We start from the raw sequence: 19,513 nt of genomic DNA, 5'->3' as shown, positions 1-19,513 counted from the left end.
TACCTTGGTCTGAATCATTTTTTTAAGGATGGGTTTTGGAAGTGCCTGTTGGTGTTTAGAGAGGTCAGAGACCTCCAGGTGCCTGGAGTGTATCTGGAGAAGGACAGTGGAGCCTGGGAAGGGGCTGGAGCAGCAGGAGAAGGGGCTGGAGAACTTCTGAGGGAGCTGGGGGGGGGCTCAGCCTGGAGCAAAGGAGGCTCAGGGGGGACCTTGTGGCTCTGCACAAGTCCCTGACAGGAGGGGGCAGCTGGGGGGAGGTCGGGCTCTGCTCCCAGGGAGCACCAGAACAAAGGAAAACAGCCTCAAGCTGCACCAGGGGAGGTTTGTGTTGGACATCAGGAGGAATTTTTCCATGGAAAAGGTTGTCAGGCATGGGAAGGGACTGCCCAGGGAGGTGGTGGAGTTCCCATCCCTGGAGGTGTCCAGGGAATGACTGGATGTGGCACTCAGGGCTCTGGTGGGGATCAGTCACAGGTTGGACTTGATGCCCTTGCAGATCTTTTCCCACCTCAGGAATTCCATGATTCTGTGGAACAAGTGGCAGACCTGATGGTGCTTGACAACCTGACAGTGCACGACCACTCTTTCCATGTAATATTCCTGCTGCTGTCCATCGTGACCCTCTCCTGGAGGAATCTGGGGCCATTTCTCATCCTGGTGTTCCCTGGGAGCAGAGCCCGACCCCAGCCGGCTCCGCTCTCCTGTCAGGGAGTTGTGGGGTGAAAAGGTCCCTCCTGAGCCTCCTTCGCTCCAGGCTGAGCCCCTTTCCCAGCTCCCTCAGGAGTTCTCCAGACCCTTCTCCTGCTGGCCCAGCCCTTGGCCAGCTCTGGCCACGCTCCGGCCCCTCAGTGTCCCTGTGGCCGTGAGGGCCAGAACTGGACCCAGCACTGGAGGACAATCCCAGGTGCCATCGGCCTCTTGCCCACCTGGGCACACTTGGGCTCGTGTCCAGCCGCTGGCACAGCACCCCAGGGCCTTTCCCAGCTTTCCAGCTCCTCTTCCCCCAAGCTGGAGCATTCCATGGGGTGGTTGTGACCCAAATGTGGGACCCAACACTTGACCTTGTTGAACTCAAACACACTCAAGGACCTGAGGGAGTTTCCCTCCCCTCCAGCTCTCCTCCATCTTTCCTTGCACCTTCCCTCGAATCCCACGACCCCAGCTGGGATCCATCCCTCCCTGGATTGCAGCCCAGGTGAGGGGTGTGGGATGGGCTGGGGTCTCCCTCGTGCCTGTCAGCACCGGGATTCCCCAGCACACGCTCCGGATCCAGGGGTTCCTGGGAAGGGCAGCTCCATCCCGGATCCGGAGCACGAGCTGTCTGTGTGTGCCGCAGGCTGAGTCACCGATGCTTCCCGGAGAATTTTGGGGATGATTGAGTGTGGGCAGGCCCAGCCCACTCGTCAGAGCAGCTCTTTTTGGGTTTTTTTTAATGAAGTTTTTTAAATTTTGCTCTTGCTTTGACATCTTTTTCTTTGAGGAATTAATTTCTCCTGAGCTGAGTTTAGACACAAAATCCGCTTTGTTTGGGAAGGTGTTATCCTGGAAGCTGACCTCTCTGGGGAGGCTTCAGGCAGGAAATTCCATGAGGAAATGGGATCCTCTGCTGCCTGCTTCCCTGTGTCCATCCCAGGAGCTTTGAGCCCAATCCTGGTGGGATTTTACCTTGGATGGGGGAGGAAGGAGGGAGCAGGAGCAGGAAAGAAAGATCCAGAACGGGGGGAATGCAGTGATGCCCAGTAGGATCCTGTCCTGCCTGGTTCCCCATGTCCAAACCCAAAAGACCAGGAGCTCTGAGCCCACTCCTGTTGGGATTTGACCCTGCATGGGGGGAAAGGAAGATGAATGGAAAAGGAAGACCCAGAATGTGGGGAATGCTGAGGTGTTCATGTCCTTCCCAGCAGGATCCCATCCTGTCTGCTTCCCTATGTCCAAACAACCCTGAGCTTTGAGGCCAGTGGTGTTGGGATTTGACCCTGGATGGAGGGGAAAGCGGGGAGCATGGAAAAGGAAAACCTGGAATGTGGGGAATGCTGAGGTGTTTGTGTCCTGCCTCCGTGAGTGGCTTGGTTGCTCCAGTCTCAGCCTGCTCTCTCCCTTTAAATGTGTCTGTATCCCAAAATTTTGGGGTTTTCTTTTCCCAACTCTCCCCCACAGATTGCCTTCAAACAGGGACATGGGATGTATGGAAGCAGTTGGTGTCCCTGGCGCTGCCTGGATGGACGTGAGCCCCTCCTGCTGAGTGTGATCCCAACAGCACAGAGCTTCCCAGAATAAGGAAAAATCCTAAATTCCCACTGGGATGTGACTGGGAGGGTCCAGCAGCAGATTTGCTGGGCTGGTGAGAGCAACTCCGTTTTACCAGGGAATTTTGGAATCCCAGGATGGTTTGGGTTGGGAGGGACCTTATTAAAGCTCATCTCATTCCACCCGCCTGTCAATCCTTACGGGTATTCCCAGCTTCTGTGGATGGATTCTGGGTGGATTCTGGATCGCAGGAGTCTTGACTTGCCACTAGTGGGAGCGTTGGGAGTTTCTCCTCCATCTCCTCACTGACCAGCAGCTTTTTTGGGAGTTTTGGTGTCCTGTCAGAGTCTCCTCACAGCAGCTGCTGCCATGTCTTCCCTACATTTATTTTCATGTTTGTTGGGAAAACTGCAAAATATTTATGGAAAGCCTCTGAGTCCAGAGTTACTAGGTTTTTAATCACCTATACATGACACAATTTTATTTTTCCTTAGGAAAATCTCACTCTGTATTTTCTTATTAGTGGCAGTTCCCCATCTCACAAGTCCTTGGGAAGCTGGGATCGTTGTTCACGAGGAAGCAGGGAAAAATCCGTGTCTTTCTGGAGCTATTTTTGAAGCTGAGAGAGGAGGGGAGAACGCAGCCATCTGGCAAAGTATTCCTGCAAAACCTGGAAAGCCCATTTTTCCCTTTAGAGCATCCCAGTGGCAAACTGGGATAAAGGGGCTGTACCTCTGACTGAGCTTAATTAATAATGAATAGGGAATGGGAAGTGTTTTGTACAGGTGGAAGGAGCTGGTAAATGATCTTCCTACATCCTTTCTGTGTTCTAATCGCCACCACGAAAATCCAGGTGACACCTACACTGTTCAGAGAGTTGGATATTTTAGGGTAGCACAAAGTTGGGTTGGTTTGGGGTTTTTTTTAGGATGCAGGAAGGGTGATGGAATCCTGAGACAAGAGTTTTCTGCTTATTGCCTGACTGGGAGTGGTGTTTGTGTGATGATATTTGTATGGTTTTGATGGATATATTGTATATTTATCTATTTTTATACATTTTATATATCTAGAAATACAACATTCTTTATTTCTATAATTTGGGGTACAGCTCTTGGGACAGTTGTCCAGCAGCTACTGTTATGGGTGATGAATGGAAGTGCCTGGGCTGCTGGCAGCTGGATTTGGGGTAGTACCCACCTACATCCTTCCTCCTGCTGGGGCTCATTTTTTGGGACTCTGCTTCCTTGCAGGGCTCCGATCCAGGACAGGATCCAGTCCGGAACGCTGCTGCTGTGCTAACAATAATTGGGTTAAATTCCCAGCTAAAAGAGAACGTGAACACCTGTGCTGGGGTCGGGGTGTGGAGCTGCTGGCACCCCTCGTGCTCCCGTTCCTGCCACCCCTCTCCTTCCCTCCGTTCCTCTGGAGCGGCGCATGGTCTATTTTTAAATCTTGCTGGGCTCTGTATTGCGGCATTTCTCTTCCTGAATTATTTATCAGGGATTGGAGCTGAATGGAGCGTGCTACGTTTTCCCTGCTCGGCGCTGCCCACGTGTCTGTCTTGAGCCATTGACAGATTTGGTTCATGGCAAACCACACCGGGCCTGGCTCGGACAGGGGCTGGAGGGGTCGAGGGGTCACAGGCCAGGCCCAGACCCTCCGGATCTTCGGGTGTCTGATGCTGGGACAGACAGGGAGGGAGTGGTTGCCGTGATAATGCATCCATGGCCAAGCCAGGTTTGAATGGAAAGGCCCTTTTTTAAAATAGAAAGTGGAATTAAAATTCTTTGTGCTGCCTGGAGAACGCTTCCAGCCCGGGAAGCGTCACCTCTGCACACATGCCGAGGAAAACACGGGATCAGACTGTGGGCGTGGAGGACTTGGGAAGGTCCTTGACTCTCCGTGTGGTTCTGTGGTGTCTGTCCAAGTGTTTGTGTCCTCGCTGACCCCCATGCTCGGATGCTGGCGGGTACCTGGCAGCACCTGACGTTGAGTCACAGCAGGCAGCCTCTTCATCTCCAGCTCCTCTCCGCAGTCCGTGTGCTCCTCATGTCCTTGGAAGCAGCCGCTGTCTGGGGCATGGTTCCACCTGTGCACTCCAGTAATTAACGCTGGGAATGGCCGCTGCTGGATCCTGAGCAAGGTCAGGTCCATCCCAAAGAATATCTGTGCTCCAGCTCCTTGGGGATTTTCCTCTCCCTCGTCCCCGTGGTGCTGTGGGGGCTGAGGCTGACAGGAGTGAGACGTGAGCCTGTCCCAGATTTGGGGCTTTCCCCCAGTCTGAGGGGACAGGGAGTTCTGTGCTCTGGGTGGGTGCATGGATACATGGAATTCCCTTGGCAAAGCTCTTCTCCCTTCCCAGCCACTGTCTGTCTCTGGGAGATCCCAGTCCTGCTTGCTGGTGGGGACTTGCACCAGTGCCACCCCACTGGTTTAGTGTCTGACTTTTCCCCCTTCTGGTGGAATTTATCCACTTCCTAATTGACTCCTCTCCATGGAAGCTGGGCTGCCAGACAGAGCCTGGGCTCATGCAGGGAAGGAGGGAATGTCTTGTTGCATTTCCCTTTGTTTCCTCTTCCCGGTGACCGTTGGGCACTGGCAGCTTCCCTGCCAGCCGGGAGCACTGGCAATACCTGGAACTGCTGCATCTTCCCCGTCCCCGCTTTCCCTGACCCAGTTTCTCTTTGTGGCTGCGATTCCAGAGCCGAGGGCTCTCGGTGTGAGAGGCAGGAATCTGCTCCGTGGGGCTTTGTCCAGGCTGCTGGGGCTGATTCATTCTTCTTCTTCCTCCTCCTCCCTCCACACGGGATTTGTTGTCTCCCATGTAAGGAGAAGGATGCAGCTCAGGAAATCCTCTCACTTGCACTGTGTTCCATGAGGATGAAACGCTGCTGGCTCGCAGCGATGGACGGGGATTTTGGGAAGAGCTGGATGAGCCTGCAGGAGGCTGCACCTGTGCTGTCTGGGGCAGGTGCTCACGTCTTGGGGCCGGAGGCTTTCGCATTCCGAAATCTGCTGATCCACCCACCCAAATGCCAGAGCTCAGGTCTGCAGGTTCTCATGGAACTGCTTTTCTTCCTCCTTTAACTACACACAGTGAGGCCTCGACATCCAAACCAATGGGATGTTCTTTGAAAACAGGGAGATCTGGAAGAAGGGGAGAGCACCCATCCTGGGTTTTCTCCTTGTACAGCACTGATCCTGCCACTGCAGGGCTCCAGCACCCATCTCTTGTGATCCTGAGGCTCCAGCACCCATCCCTCACGATCCTGAGGCTCCAGCACCCATCCTTCACAATCCTGAGGCCACCTCTGACCGCAGGATGCTCCTTAGCAGAATGAAGCTGTTGGCTTCACTGGGTTTGGGGGAGCTTGAAGGCTCCGTGTGGAGCAGTGATCCTTGCCCTGGGAATGCTTCCTCTGCCCCTTTCTGTCACTTCTTCACTTGCAAAGTATCTCCTGGAGCCGCTTCAGGGCTCAGAGCTCCAGGTTTCACACTCCAGGGACCTATTCCTGGGTGCCAGGAATAACCAACCCCCAAAGAGATGAGTTAAAAGGGGGTGAAAGCTGGTGCTGAGCTGTTGGGCTGATCCCTGGGTCCCGCTGGCCTGGCTGCCACGGAGAGTCACTCTGAGCACGCGCTGCCAGCCACGGCTCCAGCCCGGCTCCTGCTGCGCAACCGGGGCTGCCGCAGCCGCTGCCTCTGGAGCTCCTGAGCAGCAGCAGAACCCGAGCTCAGCTGGAGCCCCTCGTCCTCCTTAGGCTGAGCTCAGCTGGAGCCCCTCGTCCTCCTTAGGCTGAGCTCAGCTGGAGCCCCTCGTCCTCCTTAGGCTGAGCTCAGCTGAAGTCCCTCGTCCTCCTTAGGCTGAGCTCAGCTGAAGCCCCTCGTCCTCCTTAGACTGAACTCAGCTGAGGCCCCTTGTTCTTAGGCTGAGCTCAGCTGAGGCCCCTCATCCTCCTTAGGCTGAGCTCAGCTGAAGTCCCTAATCCTCCTTAGACTGAACTCAGCTGAGGCCCCTCATCCTCCTTAGACTAAGCTCAGTTGAAGCTCCTCATCCTCCTCCCCCCCCCCGAGCTCAGCTGAAGCCCCTCATCTTCCTTAGGCTGAGCTCAGCTGAAGCCCCTCATCCTCCTTAGGCTGAGCTCAGCTGAAGCCCCTCATCCTCCTCCCCCTGCTCAGACCCTGGTCCCCATTTCTCAAAGAGCCTGTGAGGTTGTGCTTTGGTTTTCTTGCCCAGGTACCTTCATTGGAAAAGTTCTTTGCAGAATTGAGAGTAAAAAAAACTTGAAGTGGCCAGAAATGGGAGACATAAAAGGAACTGGGATCCTTTGGATCTGTCTTCCTTGCACCTTTTGGTGGGAAAATCTTGTACCACATCCCTGGAGTCTCAGCATTCCAAGGTGTGGGTTGATGAATTGAGACCTTTGATAACACTGGAAGAGCATTGCAGGTGATTTTTGTCTTCTTGTCCCTCATAATTCCTTTCTCTCCCATTTTCCATCCATGGGATGTGGAGAGCAGATTTGATTGTGGCCTCTGTGCCTGCAGAATCGCCAAGTCTGGGGTGGAAAACGCCTTTCTGGGGAAAGTTTAAGCAAGCAAAAGGTTTCCAACTTCTCTGGGGCTGTTTGCATTTCTTGTTTTCTGCCTCTCTGTATTTAATCACCAATGAATGAGCAAGAAAAATAAAGAACTGAATTGAAATTAAACCGCTAACAAAGTGACCCCTCAGAAGAGTTGTGGCAGCAGTGGCAGGAGCAGAGCAAGGCTGGCTGTGACCCACCTGGGCAGGTGTGGGGTGTTGTTTTGGGTGTTGTCCACGCATCTGAATCCTTCTGGAGGCTGCTGATGCCTTGGGTGGTATCTGCCATCCCTTCTTTTATGGAATCATGGAATACCCTGAGTTGGAAGGGGGGCCCCCAAGGATCATTGATCCCAACTCCTGGCCCTGCACAGACACCCCAAAATCCCACCCTGGGCATCCCAGGGAGCGATGTCCAAAGGCTCCTGGAGCTCTCACAGCCTCTGGGCTGTGCCCATTCCCTGGGGAGCCTGGGCAGTGCCCAGCACCCTCTGGGAAGACCCTTTCCTGATATCCAACCTGACACAGCTCCAGCCATTCCCTGGGGTCCTGTCCCTGGTCCCCAGAGCAGAGGTTGGAGCTGCCCCTCGGGATGAAGCTGCAGCCCCCGAGGAGTCTCCCCTCAGTCTCCTCTTCTCCAGCTGAACAAGCCAAGTGCCCTCAGCTGCTCCTTGTGTGACTCCTCCAGACCTTTCCCCATTCCCATGTCCCTCCTTTGAACACTCTCCAGTATCTTTAGACCTTTTCCCTATCGTGGTGCCCAAACTGCCCCCAGCACTGGAGATGAGGCTACCCCAGCCCAGAGCAGAGTGGGACAGTCCCCTCCCTCACTGTCCAGCGGTGCTGGAGCTGATGCCCCCAGGATGTGGTGACCCTCCTGGCTGCAGGACGCACGCTGCTGACTCACATCCAGCCCCCCATCCACCAGGACCCCCCGGTCCCTTCCGGGTGGCTCCGGGGTTGGCAGGGGATGGATGCTGCGTCTTTAACGGCGTCTCGGGCTGCGCGGAGGCAGCTCCATTGAAGATTTGCGGGAGAGCAGGAGGGGGGGTGTGGATGTGGCTATTGGCAGAGCTGTGCTGACATCCCTGGGAACAGCTGGGATCTGCTCCGCTGCCGAGCCGCTTGTCAGAGCCCTGAGCTCGCCGGAGCAGCCGCAAAGATCACAAGCGTTTTATTGGGGAGGGCTGGCAGGGGCTTCCCGGGAGCGATGTTATCCTGGCAGAATTCCTCTTGAACTGGTCGTGGCCATGGAGTCTCTGTTGAAATCGGGAAACAGCTGACGTGCTCAGAGTGCACAACCACCACGGTGAGTTTATTTTTAGAATGAGCTTTTAATTATTTGGGGCTTGAGAAAAAGAAAGATCGATCAGACTTTTCTTTTTCCCCTCCCCAGTGCAAAATGCAGCGTGAATGTGGGCGAATATTTCAGGGATGGGGACCTGGCAGTGTCCCTCTCCCGCTGGGAAGTGCCAGGATTTCTGCTGCTGGATGGGGTTAATTTAAAATGGAACTGGACTAAATGAATATGTGTCTCTGGGATCTCAGTCAGGACTTGGGAGCGTGAGACGAGCTCTCCTCTTCCTCCTTTTGTGCTGCCGGGGATGCACCTACGGAGAGAGGGAATCCCCGGTCGGCATCCTGTGCTCTGCCATGTCATTAAGGAGTTCCCCTGACGGCATCATGGAATCTCCTTGTGCTCCAAGCGTCTGCAGCTTGCTCCTCGGTAGTTCCCGTTGTTTTGCAAAGACAGAACCTTCCCGGCTCTTTCGCTGGGTTATATTTTAATGGATTTACTTGTTTGGAGCTGGCTAGCCGATGGGGAATGTTGGCTACTCAGTTGGCTGTGTGCCAAGTGACGTTTTCGGGGTGGCTTATGCAATTTGGTGTTCTGTAGGACGGTGCTTGTAATCATTGATACATTAACCCCATTTTAAAAATTAATTTAGACCTCTCACTGAGTTGGGTTTAGTGGAACCAGGAGGTTGGGTTGACTTTTCCCCCTCCTCGCACGTGTCCGTCATCCAGTTTTGCCTCATGCCCAAGAAGTTGTGCTCTCATCATTCCAGATTTAGTGCTGGGAGCTGGTTTCCTTGGGACTGAGGTGTGGTTACTGTGCTTTGGGATCTCGGGATCTCTCTACCTGCTCCTCAGTCTCCTCAGACTTCACACTCAATCCCAACTTCTGCTGCTGGCAGCCAACAGATGAAGTTGAGTTTTTTCTTTGAATCATGATTTCCCCATTTTTTTCCTATGTTCAAATCCATTTCTGGGTCCCACCTGGAGAACATCCCACGTCTCAAGTGGCTCTGTGTCCTCTGCCAGCATGGGGAAAAGCGGGAGCAGCAGCTGGAGAGCAGGAGGAGGGATGCAGGTGACATTCCTGCCTCATGCCTTCCTCCTGTGGAGGTTTGGGTTTGAGAAACAAAGTTTGGGGATGTGCTTTGCCAGCCAGGTCAGCTCAGGAAGGTGAGGGAATTCCTTGTTCCCTCATCCAGATTTTTAATGCCGGTGCTGCTGCCTGGCGCAGGCTCAGCACAGGAGCAGCTGCCAGCAGGAGAAGAGCTGTTTTCCATCTTTTCCTGAGCCTGGTTGGTACCTCCAGCACAGGTGCCTCATTACGGATGGGCTCAGGAGGGAATTCTGCTTGGGATTCTCCAGAAAAATTGGGAGCGTGTCGGTGGGAGCTGTGCCAGGGATTTCCGCTGAGCCATGGAAGGGTTAACAGCAATCCCTGTTCAGTGCTGTCCTATTGCATCCTGACACTGTGGAAGGTAGGTGGATAATTCCTTGCTCGCTTTTCAGGAAACCCCTGTGGTGGACAGCCCTCATTAATTGTTGCTGGGAAACTGCTTTGACGTCACCAGAGCAGTTCCCTGCTCTTTGGGTGAATACAGGAATAGCTCGTGATGAGGAAGTGGGAAGTGGTGTGAAATGGAGCAGGGAGCTCTTGACAGGGGATTCTCATCCTGGATTTCTTTCCTCTCTCCCATAGTTCTGCCCAGGAGCCCTCAGGAACTGTCCACAAAGCTTCAGTGCTGCATTGGGAGCAGCACTTCCTTCTCCAGGAAGCCCTTCGTTCTCCAGGGCTGTGTCACTGATGAGCCTTCACTTTTTAACTCTTTTGGGGTCAGGGTTTTTTTGCTGTTGGTTTTGGGTTTCTTCCTCCTCCAGATTTTGTGAACGAGGGGTGAGAAGGTTATCGCTCAGCCTAAAGCAGCTCCCAAAAGTCAAAGGAGAAGAGAACAGCAGGATCACAGTTTCCTTTCCTTTTAACATCAAACCAATAATGTCCCTTTTCCTACCCGAGGGGAGAGCAGGGCTGAGAGCGGCCCTTGGTGCTGGGAGCTCCAGGCTCGGACAACTTGGAATTAAAACTGTTTAATCCCTCTTTCCTTAGGGAAGTGTTCCTTAGGACCATTTAATTCCTGGGGTGTTGGTGCAGTAGGTTCCTTTCTCCCAGCATTACCCTGTCAGTGTCTGGGAGCTGGGGCGCAGGATAACTGGAGCAGGAATTCTCTGTGTTTCCTTTCCCACACGTGGAAATTAGGTATAAACAAAGTTTTCCCATCCAGGTCAGAGTATTTCAGAGATTTTTGTACCCAGAGGTGCTGGAGAGCAGCAGAGATCAGCTGGGGCTGTGGCTCAGGTGTGCCCAGGTGGGACATGAAAGGGCCTGAAAGGTGAGGAAAGTGGAAGAAAGGACCTGAATGTGGAATCATGGAATGGTTTGGATGGGAAGGGACCTTAAAGCTCATCTCATTCTGCCCCCTTCCACTAAACCAGGCTGCTCCATCCTGGCCTTGGACACTTCCAGGGATCCAGGGGCAGCCACGGCTCCTCTGGGCACCCTGTGCCAGGGCCTGCCCACCCTCACAGGGAAGAATTTCTTCCTGAAAGAAGGAATATTGATGTTTATAAAACTTTTATATACTTTTACACGATCCCTGGGTGTCACATGGAAATTATTTTGGCAGTCCCGATACTGGTCACACTCCTAGAATACTCCTGGAAGTTGACACCTCTCCTGAGTTTAGTCCTTGCCTTGATGGAGGGAGGTACCAAAATATCCGAGTATTTTATTCCCCCTGAAATGAGGTTGTGCTTTGAGATGTTTTCCACAAGGAAACCTCCTGATTCTCCAGAATTCACTCGGACTGACCTGCATTTCCTGTCTGCTTGTTCATGTAAGGTTATTGCCCCCCTTTTCACCTGGACTCAAACCCTTCCATCTGCATCAGAATTTCAGGATTTGATGTCATGTGGGGGTGGAGATTAGGACTCAAAGCAATGACTAAGCACGGGGACTGTGCAGGCAGAGACGCCCGGCCTCCTGTGGGGACTTTTGCTGGGTTTTGTGGGAACTGTAAGGTAGGGAGGAATTAAATCCCTCTCCAACTGATGATAAGGAATAAGGAGTGAATTCAGGAGAGGTGGCTTTGAAGTTGGAGTTTATGAGTGTTGCTGCGTTTGGGGTTTCTCACTGAACCAGCTTGTCCCAGTCAGAGCTGTTACCTGACTGGGAGCTGCTTTCTCCAGCAGGAGGAAAGGGGAGCGAGCTCCAAAGGCTCTTTACCTGTCGGAATTCCAGCCGAGCCTGCAGACTTTTCCTGGGCTGCTGCGGCTGCTGGTGCAGTGCTGAGTGGAGCCCAGGATGGAGATATTTCGGGAGCTTTAGTCCTATTAACAAATCCTTCCCTCCCGGCTTCTTGTTGCACCTGGCAGGTGCCCCCGATCGCCGGGATTGTCCCAGCCGCTCTTCCCTGGCCGAGGAGGAGCCGCTGGGACAATCCCTGGGCACGGAGAGGGCCCGGCAGAGCCCGAGGGGCTCCGTGCCGGGAGTGGCAGCCCCCTCCCCACCCCGCCGCCTCCGCTTTTCCCTGTGCGAAGCCTTTTCCGCAGCCTCTGCCGCGCCGGGGATGGGGGGACCTGAGTCACCCCCGCCCCGTTGCTCCTGGCGACAGGGCCCGTTGCCATGGAGCTCGGCTCCCCATTGGCTGCCAGGCAGCCAATGAGCGAATTGCTCGCCAGAGCATCACTGGTACCCGGCGGGAGGGCGGTGGTGGTGGGTGGTGGGTGCTGCTGCCCCCAAACTCCGGCACAGGGGGACAGTGGGTGCTGGGGACAGCATGGGATGATCTGGGTTGGGAGGGAGCGTAAAGGCCGTTCCATCCCAGCCCTGCCACGGGGACACGGCCCTGTTGAGCGTCCCGTGGAGCGAGTCTGGGAAAGCCAAGGGAAATGGAGGGGAGGGAGGCAGGAGTCTTGTCTTGGAAGCCAGGTGGGAATGCTGCAGCACTGACGCTGCTTCCCGTGGCCGTGGCTTGGGTAGGTGCTGGGAAGGTGAAACCCGCCTGGAATCGTGGAATATCCTGATTTGCAAGGGACCCCAACGATCACTGAGTCCAACTCTTGGTCCTGCACAGATACCCCAGCAATCCCACCCTGTTCCTGAGAGCGTTGTCCAAACACTCCTGGAGCTCTGGCAGCCTCGGGGCCGTGCCCATTCCCTGGGGAGCCTGGTCAGTGCCCCAGCACCCTCTGGGGGAAAACCTTTCCCTGATAACCACCCTAAGCATCTCCTGACACAGCTCCAGCCGTTCCCTCAAGTCCTGGGTCAGTGGAGAGCAGAGATTGGCACTTGTGAGGAAGCTGCAGATGGGGATGAACAAGCCAAGTGCCCTCAGCTGCTCCTTGTGTGGCCCTTCCGGGCCCTTCCCTATCTCCATGTCCTTCTTTTGGTTGCTCTCCAATAGCTTTAGATCCTTCTCATATTGTGGCACCCAAAACTGCCCCCACAGAACTTGAGGTGAGGCTGCCCCAAAGCAGAGCAGGACAATCCCCTCCTTCAGCACCTGTTTCCTTAGCCCTGAAACCTGAGAGGGAGAGGCTGAGGCACCTCAGATCCTTCCATCCCCGTCTCAGGCCCCTCCATCCCCGTCTCAGGCCCCTCCATCCCCGTCTCAGGCCCCTCCATCCCCGTCTCAGGCCCCTCCATCCCCGTCTCAGACCCCTCCATCCCCATCTCAGACCCTTCCATCCCCACCTCAGATCCTTCCATCCCCATCTCAGACCCCTCCATCCCCGTCTCAGACCCTTCCATCCCCACCTCAGACCCCTCCGTCCCTGTCTCAGACCCCTCCATCCCTGTCTCAGACCCCTCCATCCCCACCTCAGACCCCTCCATCCCCACCTCAGATCCTTCCATCCCCACCTCAGACCCCTCCATCCCCACCTCAGATCCTTCCATCCCCACCTCAGACCCCTCCATCCCCACCTCAGACCCCTCCATCCCCACCTCAGACCCCTCCATCCCCACCTCAGATCCCTCCATCCTGCTGCACCACCAGAGCCGTGTGTGGGCAGCTGCACCCGGCAGCCATATGTCTCCTTTGCACCCTCATTTAGCTCAGGAGCGGGTCTGTTCCCTCAGAAACAAGGCCAGGAAGAGAGTTTATTTAGCAGGAGCTTCCTGCCGTTTCCAGATTTGCTGCCGGATCCATCTGAACTGAAAATGCAGAACTTTCTTGCTTTTATTCCCTGCCCAACCAGGAGCTGCTGCTGCTGCTGCTGCTGCTGCATTCCCAGGGCTCAGCAGCTGTGAACTGCAGGTGGCGAGAAGGCAGCAGAGGTGGAATTCCATGTTCCTTTCTGGAGTGAGGAGGAGGATGTAAATGTGTCCCGACTCCCTGGCCCTTGGCCAGCATTCCCAGTGTGCCCAGTCACTGCTGTCACTGGCCCAGTTGCTTTGCCAATCCCCATCCCCAAACCAAAACAGCAACAGCACCTCACCCACCTCCTCCCTTCCACCTTCTCCCACCTTTGCTCCCGTTCTCTTTCCTGACACAGATTTTGTGTTGCATCTGTGTGATTTCTTTCTCTCTCCCAAGGCCCAGCTCAATCCCACCCACCCCCTCCCTGAGTCCTCTGAACTTCCACGCTCTCCGCAAGCCCTGTCTGTCACCGTCACTCGTGTCTGCCACCCCCTCGCTGCATCCCACGGCTGCCCGAGGGAGCGGGGCTGATTCATTCATCCCGCAAGGAATCCTCCTCTGGAAAGCAGCAGTGCACAGATCTTCCCTGGATTCTGTATGCAGGGAAACGTCCCGGAGGCTGGCTGGCAGGGACGGAAGCTGTAACAGGAGGGGGCAGCTGATAAATGTCAGTTCTGTGGCTCTGAGTTGTCTTTTCTGGGAAATCTGATAATATTCCCCGTGTGATGCTGAAGTTACATTGCAGCACGATAGAAAAAGATCCTGTTATCCTTCTTAAATTTGGCTGAGGTGTTTGGCTTGGGGGGAAAAGCTTGTTAGAGGGTGGGTGGTGCAAAGGGAATGAGCTGTACAAAACCTACTCCTTTATTTGAGTGTCATGTGTGCAGTTCCGGTGCTGCCTCCTTCCTCCCTTCCCCAAATCTGCTCCAGATCCTCTCAGAATGTTTAAGCCCCCGGCCTGGGCATGAGCCTGGAGCAGTTTCCTACAGTGTGGAGTGTTTTGGGGTGAGGGGAGGCAGAGTTTACCACCTTCACCCCCTGCACAATCCTCCCACAAATGAGGCACATCAGGCAAAGCGTTCCCTTTTCCCTTCCTGACCTAATTCCTGTCGGAGCAGCGTGGGATTCCCTCGTGTGGGGCTCATCACCCTGTACAGCATCCCTGGGAACACCACTCTGGATATCAGCCCACTGGGGGGAGGACAGGCCCTCGCAGCTGCAGGATGGATGCTTTCCCTGCACCTTTTTCCCACAAATTTTCTGGGATATTTCCCACCCACTTGAGGTGTCGCTTAGCCTTGGGTTGAGTAACTTTTCCCTTTCCTGGTTGTCCCATCTATGGCCCTGCACTGGCAGCAGCCTCACTCACTGCAGCCTTGAGCAGGTGGTGATGGAATGCAGGAAGCTGAGGTGGCCAAGCTGCCTCCGTGGGTCAGTCCTGTTCCAGTCTCCCACTGGATCTGGCATTTCCCACACGCCCTGGGGCACCTGCCCTCCATGTCTTGGCAAATTTGTTACAAAGCCCCGTAAGAATCCATGGAATGGAGGCAGTTGCCTGCATTCTCCTGCTTTCTGTGTCTGGAAGTGATTCCAGTAACTGCATAAATGTCAAATACACCTTTTGTGCTCAGCAGCTCCACAAATTAAAGGGGAATAGTCTGGGAATATCAGCTGTCCCTGTGCAGAGTCGGGAGCCGATCAATCTCCGTGGGGTCTGGCTCTGTTTCAGCCACCTTCTGCCAAAGGAGTTGGAAATGAGTTGTTAAACATCAGATGTGTTTTCTGGTATGAGGGGTTTTGTTTGAGCCTCGCTCTGATTTAGGCTCCCTTTTTCTTTTTGGGAACTTGTCTCTCCAGAGGTGTTTCCCAGTGCCACATCCCTCCACAGCCACGTGGAGCTGGTTTAGTCCTTGCTCAGACTCCCAAGAGCTGCTCTGAGTGACCGGAATCATAAAATCATGGAATGGTTTGGGTTGGAAAAGACCTTAAAGCTCATCCCATCCCACCCTGACGTGGCAGGGACACCTCCCACTATCCTGGGGTGCTCCAAGCCCCGTCCAACCTGGCCTTGGACATGCCCAGGGATCCAGGGGCAGCCACAGCTGCTCTGAGAAATCCATTTCAGGGCCTCCCCACCCTCACAGGGAGGAATTCTTTCCCAATATCCCACCTAACCCTGCCCTCTGGCAGTGGGAAGCCATTCCCTGTGTCCTGGCACTCCAGTTCCTGATGAGCTCTAGGGGCAGGGCTGATGTTTTGATTCCAGATGATCAGTTTGGAATTAACACTTAATTTGATGAGTGGGTCCTGGTTGAGGCTCTCAGCACCCCAAAGCACAGGCGCTGCCCTGTCCAGGCTCCACTCTAATCCAGAGGTGCTTCCAGGGGCTCTGGGGGCTGCCTGCTCCTTGCTAATCAAAGGGAAGCAATTAAATGCAACTTTAGCAGGAATTTTTGTCTTCATGTGTAATTCGAGTCCCACTTGTCCTGAAGTATCTGGCCAGAAGGAGACAGCAGGGTTGCCTTATCTCCCAGAGCATGTTTGGGGTACAAGGCCATTTTCTCACTGAAGATTTGACTGACTCCAAAAAGATTGGGCTGGGATTTGGGGAAATGCAGATTTTTGGTGGTGGTTTGCCCTGAGGCAGAGCACAGCTCTGGCTGCTGGAATTTATTTCACCTGTGTGATGTTTGCTGGTTTAGAGCTGCCCTCAGTCTCTCTCTCCATCACTTACCTGCCTCGGGACCTCTGTCTACCTCAGGGACTTTGTCCAGCCCTGGTGCCTCCAAAATCCTGGTGAGAACCACAGAGCTCCCGCCAGATGCCCTTGAGCTGGGGCTGCACCCGGGGGATGAGTGGGGGGGGCTTGATCCGAGTGCTTGGGATTTGTGGGTTTGGGATCTGCCCACGAGGTGGGTTCCAAGGAAGTTTCAGCCTGCACGAGCAAGAGTTTGTGTCCAGAGAGAACCTCTGTGCACCCCTGACCCCCCGTCCCTGTCCTGCCCCTTGTCCTGCAGGTGCCCGTCGCTGCGCCGGAGGGCTCTGAAGATGTCCAACAGCAACACGGCACAGGAGTCCCTGGAAATTATGAAGGAATCAGAAAAAAAAGTGGTTGAGGAATCTGTGAACAAAACCAAATATGTATCCAGGTCACCGAGCAAGGAGGAGGTGGAGAAGGATGGGGGGGAGGAGGTCAGCGTGCGCCAGGAATCTCAGGTGAGTGTGGGCAGGGAGAGCTGGGCCCTCACCTGCTGCTTCCCATCCCTTCCCGAAGGATCCAGAGCCTGGGCCCCCTTTTCCATGCTGTGCAGCCTTTCCAGCCTGCTCCCTGCCTCTTTAGCTGAATCTGCCCTGGCCAGAGGGATTGAAATATTCCCTGAGCCTGGGAGTGGAATAACTGAAATATTCCCTGGGGACACTCGTGCTCTGTCCCCAGGTTCTGGTGCCAGGGCTGTCACCTCCCTCTTACTCCTTTCTTTGATCTGAGGATGAGTTAATGACTTCATGTCAAGTGAAGGCATCCAGGGAGAGCTTGGTTTCAGGAATGCTGCTTGACTATTGCTGCGCTTCAGTTAAAAATAGGACGGGAATGTTTTGGGATTTCATTTCAATAAGGAAAAAAAGCTCAGTGCAAGCATCATTTGCGGGTGCTGGGACTCATTCCCACCGCTCTGCTCTCCTGCCACCTGTGCTTGTGGCTCCTTGTGGAGCTTGAAGCAGTTCCCACCCTCAGCTGCCTGCTGGATTGCTGCTGCCATTCCAGCTGTGGGCTGGCACAGCTGCCAGATGTGCTCACAGCTGCATGGGCAGAGCCAGAGCTGTGCAGGGAGAGCCTGACCAGGCACTTGGGGATGGACTGGGGGAGATTTCTGGGCTCGGTGGCTCTCCAGACAGAGCAGCAGCGTCTCTGCCGTGATCCCCTTTTGTGTCCCAGGAATGGCAGAATTCCAGGTTAAGCCTCTTCCCTTCCCTTTTCTCTCTCCACAGAAGCGAACGTCAAGCCATGGACACGCCAGGAAAAGAGCCAAGGTAGGAGCTCTGCTGCCATCCCAAATTCTGAGCTGAGTCCTGATCCCAGCCTTGGGATGCTGCTCCTGAGCCTTTCCTGTCTCTGGAGGCCACGTGCAGCAGGGGATGGGCAGGACAGGGATTTCCGTGTGCTCCTTTCTAACAGGATAAAGGCTGGAATTGCTCTGTCTGGAAGTCAGGGAGTGCAGGAATTCAGGCAGGGAACTTCTCACCTAAAGTTTGGTTCAAAGGCTGAAGGAATAAAACAACTCCTTGTTCAGGGATTCCAAGTCATTGTATATCCCTGAACATTGAGGGGAATATCCCTCTTATTGAGCAGTTTAATTGGGAATGGCTGCACAAGTGCCTTGGGAGTGCAGCTGCAGGAATTCCAGGGTGTGTTTTGGCTGAGGTGTTGTAACCACTCTCTTTTTTTACCTTTTCCAGTCTAACTCAAAGCTTAAACTGGTCAGGAGTTTGGCTGTGTGTGAGGAATCCTCGGGCCCCTTCGTGGATGGGCTGCTGGAGTCTCAGGTAAGCCCAGAATGAGACAAATTTGGGAGTGTAGAAGCCCAGGAAATCCATGTTTTGCTAGAAATGATCCATGTCTTCTCTCCTGTGCCTTGGGGAGCAAAAAAATTCCCACAAGAGCTGGTTGAGACCTTCCCGTGGTGCTTTTCTCAGCCACCGGCATCTCCAGCCGTGGCTCAGGGAATGTCCGAGGGACTCCAACGTCCTTTGTTCCATCCCAGGACATCATCCAGCTGCACGTGAGCTGCCCCTCTGACAAGGAAGAGGAGAAATCCATGAAAGATGGGGTGGAGAAAGAAGAAAAAGACAAGAATAAAGAAAAAACACCAAGGAAGATGCTCTCTCGAGGTCAGCTGCTGGTTTGAACTGGGGCAGGTGCTGGTTTGAACTGGAGCCAGCTGCTGGTTTGAACTGGGGCAGGTGCTGGTTTGAACTGGAGCCAGCTGCTGGTTTGAACTGTAGCCAGCTGCTGGTTTGAACTGGGGCAGCTGCTGGTTTGAACTGGGGCAAGTGCTGGTTTGAACTGGGGCAAGTGCTGCTTTGAGCTGGGCAGGTGCTGGTTTGAACTGGGGCAGGTGCTGGTTTGAACTGGGGCAGGTGCTGGTTTGAACTGGGCAGGTGCTGGTTTGAACTGGGGCAGGTGCTGGTTTGAACTGGGCAGGTGCTGCTCACCTGCTCTGGGAATGCTCTGGAGGTGGGGCAGCTGTTGGATGTGGGCTTGGTTGTCTCTGCTGCTGCTGGGCAGGACCGTGGGGTTGATAACATCAGGGAATCCTGGAATGGTTTGGGTGGGAAGGGAGCTGAAAGCTCATCCCATCCCATCCCATCCCATCCCATCCCACCCCATCCCATCCCATCCCACCCCATCCCATCCCATCCCATCCCAGCCCCTGCCATGGGCACGGACACCTTCCACCATCCCAGGGTGCTCCAAGCCCCGTCCAGGCTGGCCTTGGGCACTGCCAGGGATCCAGGGGCAGCCCCAGCTTCTCTGGGCACCCTGTGCCAGGGCCTGCCCACCCTCCCAGGGAGGAATTCCCTCCCAGTATCCCACCTAACCCTGCGCTGTGTCAGTGCCCTGTGTCCTGTCCCTCCATCCCTTGTCCCAAGTCCCTCTCCAGCTCTCCTGGAGCACCTTTAGGCCCTGGAAGGGACTCTTAAGGTCTCCCTGGAGCTTTCTCTTCTCCAGGTTGACACGTGCTCATCCCATCCCATCCCACCCCTGCCATGGCAGGGACAGCTCCCACTGTCCCAGGTTGCTCCAAGCCCCATCCAGCCTGACCTTGGACACTTCCAGAGATGGTTCATCCACATCCTTCCAGAGCAGAGCATGGAGAAAGGGAGGGAGGGATTCTCCAAGCTGACACATTCCCAACAGACTCAGATTCCTGAGGCATAAAAATGGCTGAAAGAGACACGTTGGATGTGGGGAAGAAATTCCACCCAAAATCCCCGTGGGGCAGCTCTGCACGGGTGCTGATTCAGTTTCATTGGTTTATTCTGCAATTATTTTTAAATTTACAAGTCTGTGGGAAGAGGGGAAACACAGGCCAGCAGGGCTCTCTAGAGCCTGCAGCATTTAAGGATTGTAAGGCAGAAATTGCTTGGACCAAGGTGTGGAATATCCACCTGCAAGGACCTGCTGGGACAG

At 54.6% G+C, this 19,513-nt stretch overlaps 1 protein-coding gene across 4 annotated transcripts in view; it reads left to right on the top strand.

The window, feature by feature from the left end:
* Window positions 1–19,513, top strand: part of R3HDM2 (R3H domain containing 2) — a 40,581-nt gene that overhangs the window by 2,861 nt on the left and 18,207 nt on the right. For 2 of the 4 annotated variants that reach the window (XM_048327454.1, XM_048327452.1), the window contains exons 1-5: window positions 7,899–8,138; window positions 16,341–16,539; window positions 17,311–17,352; window positions 17,779–17,865; window positions 18,084–18,210. In XM_048327454.1, the coding sequence (XP_048183411.1) occupies window positions 16,372–16,539; window positions 17,311–17,352; window positions 17,779–17,865; window positions 18,084–18,210 (424 nt within the window). In that variant the 5' untranslated portion in view covers window positions 7,899–8,138; window positions 16,341–16,371. Of the gene's footprint in view, window positions 1–7,898; window positions 8,139–16,340; window positions 16,540–17,310; window positions 17,353–17,778; window positions 17,866–18,083; window positions 18,211–19,513 lie in introns of those variants that run through there. The other 2 variants (XM_048327455.1, XM_048327453.1) reach the window with 2 other exon arrangements.

The sequence above is a fragment of the Corvus hawaiiensis genome, chromosome 24 (genome assembly GCF_020740725.1).
Source record: "Corvus hawaiiensis isolate bCorHaw1 chromosome 24, bCorHaw1.pri.cur, whole genome shotgun sequence".
Lineage (NCBI taxonomy): Eukaryota > Metazoa > Chordata > Aves > Passeriformes > Corvidae > Corvus > Corvus hawaiiensis.
This window is presented reverse-complemented; position numbering and strand designations above follow the sequence as displayed.